The following is a 22,226-nucleotide window of genomic DNA, read 5'->3' as shown; positions in this document are numbered from 1 at the left end:
TTTTACCTCACGTGGTGACATTTTTAAGCTTTTTTCTTATGAGGTTTGAGCAAGAATAGCCTCACAAAATATGCCTCACAAGAAATCTCTCAAATTATTCCTCTCAACTCAGTTGAGAGGTTTTTTCAGAATAGGGCTGTTATTACCGGTTTTTGTTACCGGTTGTTACATGTGGGTATCACAATTAATTATCGATAATTTTTAATCCAACCAGATTATTGTTATAACTGCAGCTAAGTGCAGTATATTATTACATGTGATTCTGTCTAACGTTAACTTAGGAGTTTCGCATGTACTCAATTATGCAAGAAGTTTTTTGATATTGTAGTATTTTAAATAATCGTGTTTACGGCAATTCGTATTTTTAAGTAAGAAATGTACCGGATTTGCCCAACAAAGTGGACAAGTTCACAGAATTTCCAATTGATGTTTACAAAGTGTGTACAGAAAACTGAGATTTCCAGAAAATATTCCTTACTTACAATAGCGATTGAAAGTAAAGCATTTGGTAAGTTGCAAGGCACGATTACGCTTCTTTTGTCGCCGCAATCTAAGGGTATGGGCAGATAAAGGAGATCCTCAGGATGAAAAATTGAATACACATATACCCATCACAGATTTCTAGTTTTTGAGATAATTGTATTTCAATTTCATAAAAGAAATAAACATTCACAGTTTGTGTTTCCATTTATGACAAATACCTGTGTTGAGTTATGTGAAACTAATCAAATATTTGGGTAAAGTTTACACCCCTATTCTGTGCATTTGACAAATTAATAAAATATTGAAAATGAACTCAAATATTTATCAAGCGAGAAATATTTTTATATTCTGGGACGGTCTTGACAAAAGTAAAAGCTTAAATTCGCAAAGCTTTTCTCCACACGTGTGGTGAATAAAATAATGTAAATAGAAACAGCGATTTCTATTCAAATTATATTGATAGCAATATGCGTGCAGTCAATTGCTCCAATGGTGCTTTTTATTCCAAATTTGGGGAAACTTTAGTATACCATCCCACGATTTCAGGGTTAAAAGTGCTATGGTTGGATTAAGAAAATATGTAATTGTTGCCGCCGCAAACTTATAGTTTCCGAGATATTTGCATTTAAAGTTGAAAATTTTGCAAATTTTATCTTGCAATTTCTCGATTGCTAGTAATTATTTAATTCATATTATGCCTTTTTTATGCACTTACACTTCAGTACATTGTTTCTGCATATTTTTTTCCAGTAATTATTTAGTTATTTGCTTAAAATAAGTATTTTATATTTTACACAATATTCCATGTGTATCAAGTTTTTTTTAAGTAAAACTCGGTTTCGCGTTGGCGGCCTTCGGCCGCGCTTCAAAAAAATAACCCTGGCCGATCCAACACCGGGGTGTCTCAGGTTTTTTTTTTTTAAGTAAAACTCCTTGTCGCGTTGGACGGCCTTCGGCCGCGCTTCAAAAAAATAACCCTGGCCGATCCAACACCGAGATGTATCAGGTTTTTTTTAAGTTAAACTCCTTTTCGCGTTGGCGGCCTTCGGTCGCGCTTCAAAAAATAACCCTGGCCGATCCAACACCGGGGTGTATCAAGTTTTTTTTTAAGTAAAACTCCTTGTCGCGTTGGACGGCCTTCGGCCGCGCTTCAAAAAAATAACCCTGGCCGATCCAACACCGGGGTGTATCAGGTTTTTTTTAAGTAAAACTCCTTTTCGCGTTGGCGGCCTTCGGCCGCGCTTCAAAAAAAATAACCCTGGCCGATCCAACACCGAGGTGTATCAAAAATCTTGATATATCAAGAAAAAGGGCAATGATTTATGTATGTTGGGTATAGTCCAATTTTTTATTCATTTTTATTCGTTTGATAAATGTGTAATTATAGCAACACTTATTATTTGTCAACAAGGAATACTTTTGTTTTTGTGCATGGAATGAATATTGTGTAAAATATAAAATGCTTATTTTAAGCAAATAACTAAATAATTACTGGAAAAAAAATATGTAGAAACAATTTAGTGAAGTGCAAGTGCATAAAAAGTGCATAATATGAATTAAATAATTACTAGCAATCGAGAAATTGCAAGATAAAATTTGCAAAATTTTCAACTTTAAATGCAAATATCTCGAAAACTATAAGTTTGCGGCGGCAATAATTATATATATTCTTAATCTGGAACATCAGCACTATCCAACCATACCACTTTAAATCCTGAAATCGTGGGTTGGTATACTAAAGCCGACCCCCGAATTTTCTAAAAAATCTGGAATATATTTAAAATAAATTAGTTTAAATTAGTATATGATTAATACTTGCCCCGTTTTTATAAAAGTTTCATCTTGCTCAAAGGTATTCTCTCTAAAAAAAATGGATTACTATCGTCACGTAAACATTTTAAATGCCGCGAGCGATTCCTATTCTCACAATTCTCATCTTCGTTTAACAATAATGACAAAAGTAAAATATCTTCCATTTTCACAAAAAGATGCACAGACATTTAATTCATAGCGAGCACTGTCAAGAGCATTTGACATCTTAACAACTTATCAAAAAAAAGAGCTTTTTATTTCAGACACAGAAGACGAAATGCTTGATAATTTTCAAACTTTGATAAATAAGAAATATGTTGAATTTGTCTAGTGCACAGAATAGGAGTGTTAGAATAGCATCCCCCGATTTCGGGGTTAAAATTGGTATCTACGGATAAAGGTGGACCTCCATATATATGTAGATTTGTCGCTGGTTTTTATAATATTTGCATTTAATGTTAAAGAATTCAACTAGAATAATTTTTAAAATATCATCCCCCGATCCGCGGTTAAAATAGGTATGTACGCATAGAGGAGGTCCTCCAGATCAAGAAAAAATATATATATATAGATGCCACTGACTTATGGTTTTTGAGATATTTGCATTTAATATTCAAAAATTCAACTATTTAAAACGCGTGTTTCTCCGATTTAAAGGTTGGTACGCAGCTCTTAAGTAATTGCTCAAGGAAAAAAATACATTATTTCTCAAGTAATTTTGGCAGCTGGTTACGCATTGTGAATGATCTACATTAGAAGAGCAAGAGAGAATAAACAAAGAAAACAAATTTTGTGCGTAATATGTATGTGTGTATGTATATGGTAACATAAATATTTTCATTGAGATTTAAGAAATGTTGTTGATGATTGGTAGGTTTTATACAACATTTCAAAATGGAATATACTTCATAATAATGATTTCAACTAATTTAGGATGAATTTGACGATTACTTCGAATTTCCTTCAAGAAACAATTGTTGATTTGATGTTTCTTCGCAAAACAAGGTTTGCCATATTCACATTTTACTGAAAAAAAGTATCAAAAATTTGTACTAGATTTCTTGAGAGCTGCGTACTAGCACAAGTAAGTTTGTCGCAGGAAAGTATCTTGACCGTTTCTTAAGCGTTTTTTTATATGAAGTTTTTACGTTTCTTGCGAGCTGCGTACTAAGCTTAAGGTTGGTTTCCAGCTCTCAAGTAAATGCTCAATAAAAAATTACTTATATCTTGAGCTGTAGTCAAGTAAATTTGACAGCAGGTTACGCATTGTGAATGATGCACATTAGAAGAGCAAGAGAAAACAAACAAAGAAAATATACTTATGTGTGTAAGTATAAAAACATTTTCTTTGGGATTTAGCACTAGATATACCAGCGATTGAAGTATACCTATTTATACCAAACCAGTCAGAATGACTGTTCTTTAAAAGAAAGTGTTTAATGGGGTTTCTAGTCTTTAGTCAGCTTGTCAAGAAATACCAACAAGCCAACCGAAAAGATTTGTTTCCGAAACAGATGAGTTGAAACAAAAGTTGAGAGAATTAGAACAATTATGCAAATGATTAAAAAGTAAAAATCAAAAGCTTACAGAACAAAATAATCGCCCACTTATGCCTAATACAATACGAAACTGATGAAGAAGAATTGGCTGTGAAAACATACCGGATTTTAAAGAAAAACAAAATGCCTAACAAAAAATGTAAAGCCGAAGCTTCACCAGAAGTGACCGAAAAGCAAATACTTTATCAAAGAACGGTGGAAACCACACAACTAAAAATGATAAACCGAAGTATGATTCTTGGCCTCCACCTATCTGGTGATCAAACAGATAGCAAAACATACCATGCTGCTAATGTCAGCAGAGGAAGAGAAAAACTAATGTCGTCTCAACAGATGAAAGCACTAGCGGAAAGCACACAGCTAGCCCTTCCCCCAAGGGACGGCGCTACAAAGAGGATTAATTTCAGAAGAAGAACTTCAGAGTTACTCTAGGCAACAAGACAGAGTGGAAGGTTTCCATGCTTGAAATGCTGCTGAGAGACACCGGAAGGAATTGGTGCAGACATTGCACCAAGCTGTCCATACCAATGGGACGCTTCCCAAGTATTTTTCAGGCTGAAGGTGTTGCTATAAGCTTGTTCGTAGAAATCAACCTTCCCCACAACCAACACATCGCCATACTCAGCGATAGTCAAGCGGAACTAAAAGCGATCACAGCATATCAGATCACTTTTAGTAGAAGAATGCATAGAAAGGTTGAAACGCGTATCTTTGTGCAACCGGGCGCACCTAATCTGGGTGTCAGGGCATAAAGGGGTAGAAGGAAATGAGAGGGCCGACGAACTAGCCCGCTCTACGGCAGCGTCCAAGATGCTGGAACCAGAACCATGCATCGCGGTGGGATCGCATATTCTTAAGGAGCTGCTCCGCACGGAGGAGAAAGCAGGGAGAGATCAGCACTGACAGCAGGCAGCAGGAATGCGCCCTGCCAAGCTGCTTATAGGGGGGTACAACCTCTCCAAAAGTCCGCCTCCTCGTCGCGCTTTACATAGGGCACTGCATCCTCAGGAAGCACTTGTCCAACATGGGCATAGTCTTCTGAGCTAAATGCCGGTTCTGCGACTTGGAACAGAAAACACCAGCACACCAAATTCTGGGCTGTACAGCAATTTGCAGAAGAAGGCTTAAAGCCCTAATCAAGACATCAAGAAAATATATGAAATCAAACACATTCTTCACACCGTTGTTCTCATTGAGCCTATTAGGAATTCTTAACTTATTCCGCAATGTAAAAACTTCCTGGCATTTGGACACACCAAGAACTTCTGCGGCAAAATGTCAAAGTGCGTTGAATGTGGTGGTAAGCAGAAAACGATCGAATGCCAAAAACCAAAATCTTGCAACTGTGGCGATAACCATCCGGCAAACTACAGAGGATGCATTGTTGCCAAGGGGCTTCAAAGCATCCGTAACAAAGCCTTGAAAAAACAAAAAGTTTCCATAGGGAATGCACTGCTGTTATTGTAAAAAACAGCATTAAACATTATAAGGATAATGAATTAAATCAATACTCACAATATTCAAGTTAAAACTATTACATTAAAGAAATGAACCAACCCTTGTTAATTACTGCAATATATTGCCCTCCGAGATACAAAATCCTCATTGAAGAATATAAAGAACTTTTCAATACGCACCTACACAAATTTGTTATGTCGTCTTTAATGCGAAGCATGTTTACTGTGTATCGCGCCTATCGACAGCTAAAGGGCGAGACTTATTCCAGGCAGATCAAGAAACGGAGTGTGAGTTTGTATCGACCGGAACACTAACTTACGGGCCAACGGATGCCAGATTAGATAAATAAATGAGGTTGCACCGCGACCTATGGTCTATTGTGCCCTCTCCTAATTCACAACGTCTCAACTAGCCTCAGCAAATTGATGAGATCCAGTATACTGCTAGGTGCTATTGAGGCGATGTGATTCCTATTTGGAAACATAGATCCAAGGACCTTAATCCTGCGTCTACAGACTGCTGTCTAGACCATTAGCAGGTGTTCTGCTGGTTCAGACTCCAAGTCGCAGAACCGGCAATTTGCACAAGAAGCTAGGCCCATATTAAATAAGTGCTTCTTGAGCTTGCAATGGTCAGTGTAAAATGCGACCAGTTGCCTGAGTTTCTCCTTCGGGAGATTGATTGCATATTTCAACCTTTTGAGGTTGTAACCATTCATTAGCAACTTTGCATGGCGCATGCCTGGGAGTTGTTGTCAATGCCTCTCCCTATCCACTGCTTCACCCTTACGGAACAGCTCCTTAATGGTGTGGGAACCAACCGCTAAGAAAGGTTCCGCTCCTACCATGTTGGTGGATGCTGCAGAGCCGGCAAGCTCATCAGCCAGTTCATTCCCGGCTATACCTCTGTGACCTGGCACCCACACAGGTGCACTTGGTTACATTCTGATAGACTATTCAGTCGTTCTATACACTCCTGCACCAATCGCTTGGCTATCGCTTACTATAGCTATACGTTCATTGCCATGATTGCGTTGAAGGTTTAACTCTACGCACCGACTTATAGCAAATACCTCTGCTTGGAATATGCTCGGAAATCTACCCATAGGTATGGAGAGTTTTGCGCGTGGTCCTGTGACCCCTCCGCCATTTCCCTCCGACGTTTTCGAGCCGTCGGAGTTGCACCTGATTGTACTGTCCCTACGCAGTAGCTCGAGAGCAGAGTCACTCCATTCGGCCTTGCTGCCGAGGGTGATCTTAAACTTCCTAGTGAAGTTGACCTTTTTGGTAATGCTATCCCTAGGGAGAAGAGCCAGTGGTATGACGCCACTTAGTTCTTCCATACGTTGGGAAGAGATTACCTTACCTTTGCCAGTCCCATCTGTTGTGTGTTTGGTGACTTGACCAATTACTAGGTGTAGCGGAGTAAGTTCCAGCAAGACTTCAAATGCCGCTGTCGGACATGCGCGCAGCTCCCGACATACAGGCGCAGGCGAGTCTTTGCAGCTTTGATAGTTGAAGTCTTACCGGCGTCTGCAATGCTTTCGAAGCCCAAGCCACCACTCCATAACTGATAATTGCTCGTACTACCATGGTGCTTTGGTTAACACCCCCAGGATTTACCAGCCAGCCGATTGCATACCATCAGTGCCTTTGTGGGTTTGACCATGGTCAGGTCAACATTCTGCTTCCACCACAACATGGAATCCAGTGTGAGACACAGGTATTTGACCATATTTGTTATATCAATCTCTCTCAACCCGAGTGTTAGGTTCCTGAGTCATCTTCAAGGGGTTGATGTTTAGTACAACGCTACTGCACCAGCCCATGGCCAGGCCTAGTCCCCTTTGTACGATATCGCAGAGAGTACCCTCAAATTTTCCTCTGGCTATGATAACAATGTCGTCCGCATATCGTTGACAGCGGCTTTCATTAAAAGTTAGCAACGAAGTAGTTCGTCCACGACAAGGCTCTACAGCAGGAGGGATAGCACTACTCCCTTCGGGCAGCCCCTTGGAGTGCCGAGACGAATACTGGTATCTCCTACTGTGGTCTCAGCTATGCTGGTGCGCAGTACGGCCTCATTCCATCTGCGTACCGGTGCCACCACATTCCTTTTGTCTGGGAGGTTAGCTGGTATAGAGCAGTTTGGTCTACCTAATTGCAGACCTAATCTCCTTATTAAAGGCAGTTATGTTGCTTCTGTACTCTTCCCAGTCCCTAGTATGCTTGGCTTTGTTGAAGAGCTTACGTACTTTTCATCTAAGTTCCGAGAGTTTTCATGACCACCAGGGGCAGTTGCGTCCTTTGGTGATCGTCTTTAGGGGGTAGCTGCAGTGATACGCGCTTGTGACGGCCTGATTCATAGCAGATAGCCTGCTCTCCAGTCCCAAGGCCGTTGTACCTCTGAATAGCTTCCCCTTTCAGATTTAGCTCTAACGTATTCCGATATGTGGCCCAATTTGTGTTTTTGGGAATACTTTTGAAGATTTGCGTGACCTCTGCCCCTAGCCCGAATCTCAAGATTCTGTGGTCTGACAGTTAAAGTTCTGACAACACCCTCCACTCTGAGACTACCCCGGACATGAGTTCGTTACTCAGGGTGATGTCCACCACGTGCATTGCAGTCCGTACTCCCCCCCATTCAGTGTGGTGCGCAGTTTGTTCCTCCTGCAGTTATTCACCAGGCCCTGCGCAATCTCGGGGGGACCAGGTCCTGTGTTAGGATTTCCAAAATACAAAAGAAATCAATATTTCTCCTAGCTGCTATATAAGCTCGTGGTCTCACACTGGAGAGATTCCAAATGACCTTATTGCAGTCCAAGTTGAGGCCCCTGACCTCTCCTTTGTGGATCCTTTGCTCCTGTATTAACAGGATGCCCAGGTTATCCGCCGAGAGCCTGCTCGCGATTACTGCGGATGCTGACGCTGCGTGATGCAGGTTCACCTGTGCAACTTCCATACCTGCGAGCACTATAGGATCGGTTCAATGAGGAACTGGTTCTCATCTGCCCCGTCCCTTGCATTACCATTTAGGTCCTGAAGTCCCTCTCTTTACGGTCGGCTCCACCGCTGAGACTTCCACTGTGGCCTCCGCAGTTGCAACCTGCTCGGCCAGACTGGTGCTTGGACGAGTGGCCACCTCGTCTACCTGCATCTTCTAGTCCTTCCTTTCGGCTTGTAGGGCCTCATGATTACCGTGCTAAACCGATAGCTCAGACGGATGAATTTGTAGGACTCGTCGTACACACACAAGTTCAACATCCATCCGGAACCCTCCACTTTGCTATCGGCTACTCGCCAGGCCGAGGTATTAATCCCTCTGTTTTGGTTAGTGATGAGCCCTCAAAGCAAACTCGTACGGTTTTCCCCGCACATATTGGAAGGAGTACCGTCATATAGTGCATGATCGGAATATCCTCCCCTTCTTCCCGCATAGGATGGGGCCTTCCCAGCCCACTAGGTTGGAAGCGATCGCCCGTAGCCAGTTAATGCTTTCCTCATCCTTGCAATCGACCTGCATAAATCCGTCCTTGAAGTACACCCCATGGAAGGCTACCAGGTCCTTATATCCCCTGTACACCTCTTCCATGAGAAGATCTTGCAGAGCGGTGAGCTCCTCTGCCCTCAGAGTCTCCGACGGGTAGTTCAGAGGTCTTTTAAGGCGTCCGCATATCTGCGCTGTCCCTCAGCTGCCCGAAGAGGATTCGGTACGGAGAGATGGCCTTCAGCTACCTGGGCATAGTTATCTCGTTGCCTTTTGGAGTTTGGTTGCTCCTGTGCTTGGCTGTCGGAGGCGCCGTTTTCACGCTTCCAGTCCTCCCAGTTGGATTTGCGTTGACTAGTCCGCCGGTGCGAACCCCTCTGCTCTGTTTACTGCTGGATGCGGTATTTGCGCCTTTACGCACCTTCGAAGCCGGAGAGGCACTCTGACCCTGTTCCTCGCCATTCTTTCGGCTTCTTTAGGAGTTCTTCCCTCCTGGAGGTGCCTTAGGTACCATTTTAGGCTGGCACCACTCATTCCCTTTGTGCAAGGGTCATCACGACCACCTGGACGACCTGTTGGTGGTAGAGGGGGCAGTTTTCCTCTGCGCCTCCTCCTTCTTCTGCCTGCGCCTCCTGCAGCGCAAACTCGTTGCGACTCCCCTGAGTCCGAGCAGCTGATCCTGCTTTGGGGAGTTGGGGAGATGTTCGCTGCGTTTTTTGCGGGTGCAGTGGATGTCGCCTAAAACACCGCATAATAATTGGAAATTGGCGAGCGCAAAAGCGTATTCACGTTTTTGAGTGTTCGCGTTTTCTACGTGCGCTGTAAACGTAAAGAACCTCATAAACCGAACTTCCATCTGTGAATCCCTGCTGAATCGCTACACATTCGATCAATTTCTAAAGCGAATGGTTACAGATGATGAAGATTGGGTCACTTACCACAACGTCAGTTAAACAATTAAATGTCAACGAATTGAGGTGAGCCGACGAACAAGGTGGCCAAGTAAACATGACTTCTATGATCATCTACTATGAGTTCTTTCCCTACGACCAAATCCCTAATTTAGATCTGTACTGTCAACCATTGGACCGTCTGAAGTAAGTAATCGCCCAGAAGCAGTCAGCTTTTGTTAATAGAAGTGTAATTGTGTTTCATTGGGACAACGTCAGACCACATTACTGAAGAAAGGTGCAAAATTTACTTCAATAGATCCTTATGAATATCGAACGTCCCAGTTTATTGCCAATAAGGAAGAAGATTTTATGACAGTGAAAATATAAAATTACATTCAAAATGCCAAAAGTTTTCGAACAAACCTTGCATATTTCACCTAAATCGAATAATTCAATGATTATGAATTTTTAGAAATGAAATTTACGAAATTTTCCATAATTTCGTCTCTGATAATTATTTTAATTTTTCCTCGATGTACCTAAATATTTTGAAATTCGCTTACACAATTCAATTTTCATAGAATATATTATTAGAAATTATTCTGTAACCAAATATACATTCGAATTAACGAAAATCAAGCGCATGAAGTAAAAACTGAGCTAACGCCACTTCTTCTCCTCAGATTGAAAGTCGATCAAAGCGTATTTCTAGTGAATTTAATATTTTGTTATATCTATTCGAAGTTCAATTTTAAACCTGAATATTTGTTATAAAAGCGATTATGGTAAAGAAAAGCACATTCACAGTTCACGATACTATTATTGTTTTCAAATAAGCAGCGCGAATCCAAACCTAAGAAATTGTTCACCAGAGATGAAAATTTTGTTTTAATATAAATTAAGCAAAGACATTTTACTTCTGTACCTAAACTTGTTGCAATGGTCGATAAATCTTCTGGTACCAAGGTTAACCTTGAAATTATAAGAAGATTTTTACGAAAAAAATGGTTTCAAGGAAAAAACCCCTGATTATCAAAAAAATTAAAAAGTAACAAGAACGGTAAATATTTGAAAATATGAACACTTCTATGATTCAAAGGTATTATTTAAAGACGAGAGTAAATTAAATTTATTTGGATGGAACAGAAGTCTTAATTCCAAAAATATATGGAAAATAGTGAAGTACGGCGGTGGCTCAGTTATTGCATGGGGGTGTATGGCAACGTTAGGAGTTGGGAATTTCCATTTTATAGATTTAAGTTATATCGGGACAACGACCCCAAGAATTCAACACTTGATGTAAGAAGTTGGTTGCTATATAACTGGCCAAAAGTTATCAAAACGCCTTCCCAAAGTCCCGACCTTAATGCAATTTAGTATTTGTGGTACGAATTAGGACGCATAAAACAGAACAGGATATGCACATCGAAGCACCATTTGAAGAAAGCAAGAGTGGAACAAGTCCGAATGTATCCAAACATCTGGTTGAATCAATGCCGAGAAAACTGCAAGCACTAGAAAATCAAAAAGATGCTGCGGAAAAATATGTAAAATAATTTTTTGTTTCAAAACTTTTGAGTAATTGTAAAAGTCTAGCCCGACTTTCAATGTGAGGCGCAAAAATAACCTTAGCTCAGTTTTTGTAGAATACGCTTTATTCTACATTACCTTAAATATAATTTTATATTTCTAACAGTAAAGCCTTTTGTAATAAAATAAAAAAAGATTAAGTTTAATATCTCTTTTCATTAAAAATTTATTACAAGTAGAAAATTTGTTTCGAGGCTACCCCGGATCACCCTACAAAGGGGCCGCTAACCCACAAGAGAGTGGGTCGATTCCGGACTTTTTTCGATTCGGGATTTCTAATAGTGGGGAAAAGTTGCCTTAGTACTTCCTGATTCCAATGCAACTTTTTATTTTGAGATCGAATTGCATCTTCAACCCCAACTCCGGCCTTGAAATTTCGGAAATTCGCCTAAAATCGCGAAATTGTCTACCTAGCGCCTGAAATACGCATCTCATGGCAAAATGTATAAAACAAAAGTTATTTGTCACGTCATTTGCTACCGAAATGGTACATGTGATCATGGCCGTAGGACGAACCGTTCCCGAGATACGAGCGAAAAGACGGCGCGCCACAGCGCAAGATGAAAATCGGCTTGCGACCACACTTCTTGACGTTGATTTCGACGAGTGCTATCACTCACATTCATTCACCTACGCCAAAGGACACGTTCGGATAGGTCTCCACACAAATATTTTTTCATCGAGTTCCTTCACTCTTGTCGGTGATTTCGCCGAGTTCTATCACTTACATTCATTTCCCTGCGCCATACGACACGTTCGGACTGGTCTCTACATAAATATTTTTTCATCGAGTTCCTTCACTCTTGTCGTTGATTTCGCCAAGTGCTATCACTTATATTCTCTCAACAGAACACAGAACTCAAAATGTCTGTATCTAAATTTAAATTTAGACAGAAATGTCCTGTGTTTAGCATATATCCGTACAATCTCTCTGAGTCCCAGTTACCTACTTACCAGGATGTTCTTTTGTGTTATCAGTTTGAAATATTTCGTATAGGGCGACTCCGACTTTTGACGGCCGCTAAGACAATACCCTTACACAAGTCAGCGAAGGTGAAAAGTACTACCGCGACACTGTCAAAGAGGAACATATTTCTCTTATAGCGGAACCTGATTGTCATTACTCTGGCCACGTCACCTCTCCTTCCGGGTCAGCTGAGGATGAGACGCAAGCTATATGGCAACATTTACAAGACAATTCAATTGATGTGGAACATCTAGAAGTTGTCGGTGCTGATGGCACCAACACGAACACAGGTTGGAAAGGTGGAATCATTCGGAAACTAGAAGAAAGAATAGGTAGGCCATTACAGTGGGTTGTTTGTCTTCTACATTTCAACGAACTTCCATTTCGTGCTCTTTTCGAACACATAGATGGTGTCTGAAAGAGTCCAAATACATTCTCTGGCGACATAGGTAAACTGCTCCCTGATTGTGAGAAGTTGCCTGTTGTCAAATTTGAAAGTTTTCCATCCTGCCAATTACCTTTGAGGTTATTAATCCGACCCAACTTAGCACAGACCAAGCTTATCTCTATAAAATATCAGAAGCTGTTATTTCCGGTCAATGTTCCTCAGATTTAGCGTCGATCCAGGTAACATGTGCAAATCTCGCTGGCTCACCTGTGCAAATAGGATTCTGAGATTATACATTTCTACTGACAAACCAACAAAGGAAATAATGATTTTGGTCAAGTACATACTTACAGTTTACTCACCATTGTGGTTCTCAATAAGATTCAACAGTTCAATCAAAGATGGCTTGCGCCATTTCTATGCTGCAATTCAAAGGTCGAGATACTTACCTGCTAAACTGCGCAAGGTTGTCGATTCATCCATTCAACAGAATGCTTTTTTTTGCTCTTCCAGAAAACATTCTCCTTAGTATGATGACTGACGAACGGATAGAAGACAGAAAGTTGGCCCTTGACCGTCTTCTGGCAGCCAGAGAAGCAGAGTATGACACTGTTAATGGAATGGTTAGATGTAATAAAGTGCCAAAGCTGAATTTCAAAGGTAATAATTATTACGATATGATTAACTGGAAGACTATTACCTTGACTGTTCCACCAGTTCTTTGTTCAGTTTCTAACGAAGAACTCATAAAAGGGCTGTCGGGAGACACTGCAGAGGTATGGAAATTTAGTGAATTCCCCTCTCACACCGTGACAGTCGAGAGAACCGTCAAACTGGTGACAGAGGCATCTTCTAAAGTTATTGGCCCCCAATCTCGTGATCGTTGTATACGCTCTACACTGAAATCTAGGCAACAAGTGCCAAAGTTTAGTACAAAATCTGATTTTAGTTGCATTGGAATCAGGAAGTACTAAGGCAACTTTTCCGCACTATTAGAAATCCCGAATCGAAAAAAGTCCGGAATCGACCCACCCTACTGTATATGATAAATAGAGACGTACGAGAAATAGCGTACGTCATACATTGTACAGCTTCCGACAACTTGTTATAATTTTTTCTTAAGCAAGTTTGCCTTGAGGTCTAATCAACGGTAAAAACAAGGAATAGAAAATAAGTTATTGCATTAGTTTTGACTAAAATAATTATGAGAAAAGAGCCGGATTTTTGTTGTTTTGCGGAGTATACAAAAATGTCAAAAACTTTAAAATATAATTTTTTTCCTCCAAATAATCTTTATATTTTGATTTATAGTTTCCGCTTACAAAATAAGAGTTATGTATTTCATAACTTTTATTTATTGCTTACAGAATAATAGTTATACGATGAGTTTTTAATAACTCTTATGCAATAAGAGTTGCAAGAGGCAAGAGGCTAGCAACGGATCAGTTCTGACGGAACAATTCAGTGTTTTTTTTAGAAAATATTTATTATAACGATTTCGAAACAGACTTAGTTCAGGAATGCGTACATTTTCAAAGCTATATTTCTTCTGAAAGTTTGTGTTTATTCCTGCAAGAACATAATCTAGTATACGTTTTTCCAACATCGTATGGCTATACAAGTATGTACACCAAAAATTGCTCAAGTGAAAGAAGCCTTTTTTGCTAAAAGTGTAAAGATGTACGTTTAGTCAAGAAAAGCTATGCCTTTTGCATAAAGTTAGTACTAATGAACAAAATTTCTTACGATAGTGGTCGTAAATGATTTTACGAATTTAAAGTCTCGTACTGTTCTGTTCTTGTACTGTTTGATTTGTAAGATTACACATTGAACTCAAAAAATAATCTTAAAATTCTTACCGCTGCACAGTGGGAGAAATGGTCAATCTAGCGGCGCTTTCTTAATAGCTTCTTAAATACAATGAAAAAATACTAAAAATATGTGTTAATTATTTATTTATATGTTTTTATGCTTTATTAGAAAAAAAAAAACTATTCAGAGTCGAAGCTCTCAGAATTACTGCCGTCAGGTAAATCATTTATATGTAAAAGAAGGTTTTTGACATCATCTATTTCAATGAGATTTTTGGAGTACTTGGAGGTGCTTTTAGACTTAGATGTAATAATAGGATCTGAAGAAACTAAAAGAGTGTGTATTAAGTCTTCCATTGTATTCAACCTCGAGTTTTTTCGCGTATGATTCCTTCTATAACTGCGAAAATCTTTATTTCTTGTCTCAAGTGCCTCTTCTGACATCATTCCTATTGGTAGCGAAACTTTTTCAATAATATCTGCTCCGTGTATTAATATTTTATGTACAGATGGAGGCATATAAAACCAAGGATATTCGGAAACAAATAATTATGCTGTTTTCCAAGCATATATGCGAAAAGCCTTTATGTTAACTGCATACCCATATGCCATAGTACACAAAATTATACCAAATCTTTTTATAAGTTCTACTTTTACGCCAAGTCCTGTAGAGGCTAAAATTGGATGCTGGAAAATATTCTTGCAGTGTTCCCAGTGTTTGTATTGCCTGATCCTTTCGTGGGAATGTCCACCAATATACCCATTTTTTCTTTTAGCTCAAGTTGAATCTTTCTTTTGGTTTGCTGAGCGATTTCTTTATGTTCTCCACGAATTTGCCAATTTTGCATGGGTATTCTATAGGCGATATGAATTATACACTCAAAGCACCGTATCCAAGCATGGAGTGTTGACAATCCGTACTCATACAAGCGCTTCTGTGGTTGTCTCATTTGAACATTATTTAGACTATTCATGAATTTTGGTGTTGCTCCACAAATTCCACAGGCCTGCGATGATGAGCCCGCTAAAGTGTTAAAAACTTTCCCATCAATAATTGTTAAATGGAATTCATGTACTACTTCGAAAAAACTCAACTTTGTCGGAACAATGCTTACAATTTGCCTTTTAATATTATCTATCTCAACCTTAACTAACTCCGCTGACTTTTTTTCAAAAATTATTTTAATGGGTCTGCAGAACCGAGTTGAAGAAGGCCTGTTATTTTGCCATAGAACAGCGTCTTCTTTTTTAATTTGTAAAGGCACAATACATACAGTAAATAAATACTCATCAGTTATTTCACAATCAGAAGCACTAAAACGTTGACGGTAAGTGGAGTGACCACTGCTGCCGTCACAGCCCCATTTAAATATTGCTTCTATGCTGTCATTAATATTGCCTGCAGTCAAAACACCTTCAAAAGATTTGGAAAGTCCTTGTACTATACGCATATTGCAGTTTCGTTCTTTGGCACCATATTGCATTATTTTGTATGACCTTTTTGAGTATCCGCCATCTATATAAAGAGATAAAGCTTCCTCAGGTGTATACGGAATTGGGGTTTTTTGTTCAGAGCTTACAGACTTAAGCATTTTCGAAGCAGTCGAACTTTCTTCAAACAATTTTGAAACAACCTGTGAAGCATTTCTTTTTCCAGCTTTGTAAAGACTTACGCTTGCCGCTACCATTAACTCTTGGTTAGGTGTTTCGTTAACAACTGATGCAATTTTTTTTTGAGTTTTCATTGTACACTCTGAAAAAGGTTTTTGTATACGGTGATGAACAGTTGGCTTAGAAAAAATTATATTTTCATCCAACCATTTCTTATTTCGCTCTTCGAACACTGACATAACCCTATGCCATTCTTTCCACTTTTCTATTCTATTTCGCAATTGTTTTTGAATTTTGCGAGTTTGCTCTTCACTATACTTTGAGCGATCAATGACGTTAGAAAATATATGATTTTCAACCATTAGAAATTTTTTTGTTGGTACTGGTTCACTGTGCCATATTAAAAAAAACGTGAGTTTAGACTCTGCCATAGTATCTAAAAAAGGAAAAAAATCAGTAACTTGCAAATACTTGCAGCCAATTTTTGGACAAGACGTAGACCACAACATATTTTAACAAATTATACAAACATTGAATCGAATCCCATCGAATCCACCACACTTATTTTCTACGGAACATTGGATTACACATATAAAAACACTTTGATATAGGACAATTTCTTTTTCCATTGTAAAGATCTAAAACATATATTAACAGACCACAATGACTTTTTTTTTTATTTAACACATACCAAGTAATAATAATTTAGTCACAAATCTTATTACAAAATTTTATATTTAAGTTTTTCAGTTCAACAAAAATTGCACTTAAAAATAGGTAAATAGTAATTATTGCACTTGATAAAACATGTGTTAAATTCGAAAGCTCACAGATATGCGAATATTTGGAACAAAACAAAAACGAAAACAGAAAAGACCCCGTTAGGAAATAAATTTTCAATAAAACAGACAGCCGCTAGATTGACCATTTCTCCCACTGTGCGCTGGGGGGGAAAAGAAAAAAATCTTTCTTGAGTGAGATATTCATTCTAATTTTTATTTTATATTTTTATTTTGTATTTTCATTACTTATTCACTATTTGTGTATATACAAGATGCGTTTCAAAGTGATCAGGAATAAAAAAAAAAAACAGAACAAATGGATTTTTCGGGAAAATCAATTTATTTTATTCTTTTATTCAAAATAGCCTCCTTCTGCTTCAATACAGCTTTTTTCACGGTCCAAAAGCATGTCGAACAAGTGTTTTAGCTGCACCACTATACAGTAATTGCGCCTTTTCAATAACGTCTTTTGTTTTTTTTTTGTTGGTGGTAAAAGGCCTGATGCTTCTCGTATTCTTTTTGGGGTATCATCTCTACCAATAGGGATTTGAGATGATTTTCCTATCATCACTCTTCTCGATGGGTTTTTTCCGATTTTGCATGTAACGTCACTATATTGCTTACAATTTCGCGCATAGCTTGGTTAATGTGCCATTGGCCCGCCACCATGCTCTCCAATTCTTTAATTTTTTTGCCCAGTTTGTTTAGCGGTATCACATTTTATTTGGTCGCGGCGGATTCCTTATTTTTACCATTAGGCGGCGTTCTTATAATTTTAGAAATCCTTCGAAAAGGGTTATATAAGGATGTGTACGTTCAGTCCCTAGCTTTACTGTCTAACATAAAACTAAAATAGTTTGCAATGCCAAAAGAAAAAAGGGAACAGCTTATCGATGACAAACTAAAAAATGCAGAATAATAAAAAAAAATACAAATTAACTGAACGCTCCTGTAAGCGGAAACAATTGTATTTATTTTTACAAATTGGCGCGGAAAAAACACAAAAGGTAAGTGCGAATGGTTATATATTATTAAAAATCAAAGTGTACTTATATTTCCAATTTCTCTGAATGTCTCACACGAAAAAATAAACTAATTTTCCCCCAATAAACAACAATATACTCAGAAATTTGAAGAACACAAAAAACACGTCTACTTCACAATGTGTATGCATGTAGCATTGAGTATGATCGATTCGGTCTGATCAGCCTCGCTCAAAACGGTCACTACTCAACACAGCGGTTTGCTACAAAATTGTTCTATCGAGTTTCGTGCTCAAAGCGAACGAGTTCGATCAATTGGTTTGATTGTTTTGCTTACTGATTCAAACTGATTCTTTGGTTCCGGTATGATGATTGGAAATGATTATACAGAAAAAGACGATCGAGTCCAACGATGCACGAAAACTCAGACATCGATCAAGTGTGCGTTTGAATTGTGATGGAACCAATCAGATCGAGAATTGCTCTGCGAATATGTATGTGCATAGTTTGTATGTACATATTTGTGTGTTTTAACGAAAACAAGTTGCGATGCATAAAATTAACCAAAACATTACTGCATATATGTATTTCTTCATTTTTAACGTTTAAAACTAAATTTCAATTTATGCTTAAAATTAATAAACAAAGGTAATGCTTAAAATATTAGGGAACACAAATTTCAAATTTTAATTACTTCTTCATTGAAATCAACAAAAACTTAAAATTAAAAAAAGGTTTATTTTCTGGTTTCAATCTTAATCGCTAAAACTTTTATAAAATGAATTTAAAAACAATAAGCTATCAACTGAACATGGTCCGAGCCTATTTCTTTTTTCGGTTATAATATTTCCAGCTAAAGAAAAAGAACGCTCAGCGGCTGCGCTGCTGGCAGGAACCACCCGAAACGACCAAACGGTATGATTGTGATCGAGCTGAATGCAAACAACATTCTCGACTATTCTTCACTGCTCACACAAGGCGTTCGATCGAACAAAATCATTACGAAACAAGCAACAGTGATTGGAACTGAATGTTCGCTTTGAGCACGCTCGCTTACGATCATTCATTTTTGTTGAAGCAAAGTTTTTCGTCACAAAAAATCCGAGTCAATGATCGGGTATGATTGAAAAAATTGTGATCGTTGCAGATCTCTGATATGTACATATGTACAAGTATGTTCAATATAGTTGAAAATATGTACATATTTATTTTTAATAGTATTTCAGCTTTGCTAATACTAAATAAGTAAGCATGATTTATTATATTTGAACATATTGCCGAGGGAAAACAATTATAATTTAAAACAAGTAAGGAAGGGCTAAGTTCGGGCGTCACCGAAAATTTTATACTCTCGCATGATAAAGTGATAATCGAGATTTCATTATCCGTCATTTACATATTTTTTTTTATTTTGCTGTAAAATTAATTAGATTAGATCAATTTGTGTACTTTGAGTATTGAATTGTATTTTCATTTCAAAATAGCGTTATATTGGAAGAAGGCGTGGTTGTTAAGCGATTTCACCCATATTTCGTACATGTCATCAGGGCTGCTTTCCAAATTTACAAAATCTTTTCCTTTTTTGGTGAGATTAGGATTTGGCTCAACTAAAATATCTTTGGACTTTTTCGGCAATTGTGTTGGTTTGTCCATAACCTGAACTTCCTCTTTCTTCACACATGCTTCAGCATCATCTTCTAAAATGTGGTCGATTACTTCAGCTTCGTCCTTATCTTTAAGAGAATTAACCTGGTCTTCACTTTCCCACGTTTCTCCAAAATGTGAGCCTGCCGGAAGAGATAAATGCCAAGGTACCAATTCAGTTGGTTTTTCCTCAGCTATTGAAGATTCATGAAATTCTTCAAAGGTTTATTCTCCAACTTCATTTTCTTTTCTGTCTTCCTCTAATACTTCTGCTGTTTCTTCCTTAGTTTCAGAAGATAGATGTATAGATATTAGATAAAAGATTGGAATTTTTGTATATTTTTTAAATCCCAGCCAACCAAAAATTTTCTGGTTCTTCTATAGTAAAATCTTCTAACAGCACATCACGCTGAAGAGAACTATAAGTAATTTCGGGCTCTTCTTCTTGTAATCTCGTTTTACTATGTTCCAGATTCTTGAAATACTCGCCGTTATTTCAAAGTACAAATTGTATCAATTGTCAACTTCAAGAGAAATTTCTTTGTGTGGAAATTGTGCATTTGAAGAAACACAAATTTCAAAAGTTTTATGTCATCACTTTTTATTGTAATGGTTTTGTGGAAATCATCCATTACTTTGTTGAATTTTCCTCTTGAATATGGAGATTCCACGATCAAAATCAAGTGTATCTGAATTTATTCGGCCATTTGTCATGACATTCTGCAATGGCTTGGACGTGTGCAACACCGTTTCGGATAAATCTGCCTGGGCAACAAAAATTTGTTATTTTTGGTTATTCCCATGATTTTTTCCGCAACACCTTTCGTATTTGTGTAACTGCTGGGTGTTCTCCAAAGAAATCGTTGTAGGTATATTGATTTGGTCGCCTTGTTGACTTTGCTGCAGAATATTCCTTTGGATGGCAGTTAGATGACTGCGTTTAGTCTCTGCTAAAACGGCTTATGTGATCAGTATAATATGCGCAAGTATACACCCGTCTTACAATTGTTTTTGTTTTAATTTGCCTATATTTTGAAGAGGACTTTTTTATATATTGCCTGTTTTATTAATACAGGACTTTAATTTTAGCCGAGTTCTTTATCCGACTCGAAGGACCAAAAATTTTATAAACTCAATGAAGATTCTATCAAACCTTACCAATGGTGGGGGAAATTAAAAGAAAGCATTATGTATTCTCAATTTGTTTTAATTGTTAATATGCGGGAAAATACACCCGACTTACAATTTTTTTGTTTTAATTTGCCTGTATTTTGAACGGGACTTTTTTATATATTTTTTTTTATTAATACAACACTTTTTAATTTGGCCGAACTCTTTATCTCTTACAAATCAAACATTGAACTCAAAAAAGAATTTTTAAATTCTTACCGCTTGTAGGGGAAAAGCAAAGATCTTTTTTGAATGAGAATACATTCATTCTAATTTTTATTTTATATTTTCATTACATATATACTATTTTCGGAAACTACCTTAAATAACTAAATATGTGTGTATGTGTATATGTTTGTATGGGTGGTTTTTAAGTGTACAATTCAATACATGTGTGTGGGTTTAATGTTATCTGATCTGTAACTTTATGCCTTTTCCATGCATTTTTATTATTATTGGATGCATACATATACATACATACATATATAGTATGTATGTTCAATATACAGTAGAATCGCGCCAAAGTTAACTTGGAAGTTAAACCTTCGGCTAAGTTGATCGATCTTGAGCGTCCACGTACCGCTCTAAAAAGTTAACTATTGGTTAACTTTTTTGAGCTTATTTTTTTAAACCTAACTGTTGCAAAAAAAACAATTGCTATGTATTTCCCGAATTTTTATGTAAAAGATCGTCTCGGTGTCATCAACGTTTGAACTTGTGAGTTTTTAATAGTTATTGTGTTAATAACGTAGCCAAAGCAGAAAAAATCATTGCAAATTTATGTTAATTTCCGTGTTTTTTTTTCAAATTCAAAACCCTTTGGAAAAGTTAATCAGGGGTGTTGTGGAATCTGATGGTTGTCGGAATCAGAATTGAAACCGATCAAAAAAAGCAGTAGGTGTCATGAATTCAGATATTATTGGTTTGATATTCGAAACAGAATTTGTATCGGTTTTCGGTGTCACGGAAACCAATTTTGTCGGTTTTGCTGTCAGAAACAAATCAAGAAGATAGTCGCACACAGATTTGAAATGTAAGTTAAGAAATCAAGTTATTTTATTGTTACGAATTGATTTATCTTATTAAGAATAAAACGTGAAATGTCTTAATTATTGAGTTTTGGAAAAAATGCGGATATTTAAGAGGGGAGCCTACCTTAGAGGCTTAAAAAATTGATTTTTTTTTGATTTTTTTTTGGGAGGGAAAAAATAATTGATTAAAGCCAAGTTTCTTGGATTTATAATTATATATTTAAACATCATTTGCAAATTTGTTTTATACGAAACCTTTAAACGCTTTTCTTTGGGAAGCAATTGCCAGATGCTTTTCGCATATACATATGCCGGGCAAGATGCAGGTCGCGATTTCTATCGGAAACAAAAAATTCAAAGATATTCATAGTTTTTAATAACTTATGTTCAAGCTAAACTAATAAAAAAAATGAAAAATTCTAAAATTTGAAAAAAAGTAGTTTTTGACTCAAAAAATTTTACTTGAACATATGTTCAAACTTAACTTTTCTTAGTTTTTTTAGTTTAAATAGAAGATAATTTAATGTCAAAGATTTGCCGCAATTCCATACGACGTTT

General features: G+C 37.6%; 1 protein-coding gene across 2 annotated transcripts in view; it reads left to right on the top strand.

Annotated features, from left to right (window-relative positions):
* Positions 1-262: 262 nt before the first annotated feature.
* The window catches only part of LOC120769777 (DNA-directed RNA polymerase, mitochondrial), a 59,844-nt gene continuing 37,880 nt past the window's right edge, over positions 263-22,226 (top strand). The window contains exons 1-2 of one of the 2 annotated variants that reach the window (XM_040096957.1): positions 263-508; positions 13,150-13,296. In XM_040096957.1, the coding sequence (XP_039952891.1) occupies positions 376-508; positions 13,150-13,296 (280 nt within the window). In that variant the 5' untranslated portion in view covers positions 263-375. The remainder of the gene's footprint in view (positions 509-13,149; positions 13,297-22,226) is intronic. The other variant, XM_040096958.1, reaches the window with a different exon arrangement.

This window comes from Bactrocera tryoni, chromosome 2 (genome assembly GCF_016617805.1).
Source record: "Bactrocera tryoni isolate S06 chromosome 2, CSIRO_BtryS06_freeze2, whole genome shotgun sequence".
In the NCBI taxonomy this organism is placed as follows: domain Eukaryota; kingdom Metazoa; phylum Arthropoda; class Insecta; order Diptera; family Tephritidae; genus Bactrocera; species Bactrocera tryoni.
Note: the sequence above shows the minus strand (reverse complement) of the source record. Positions and strands in the feature narration are given on the sequence as shown.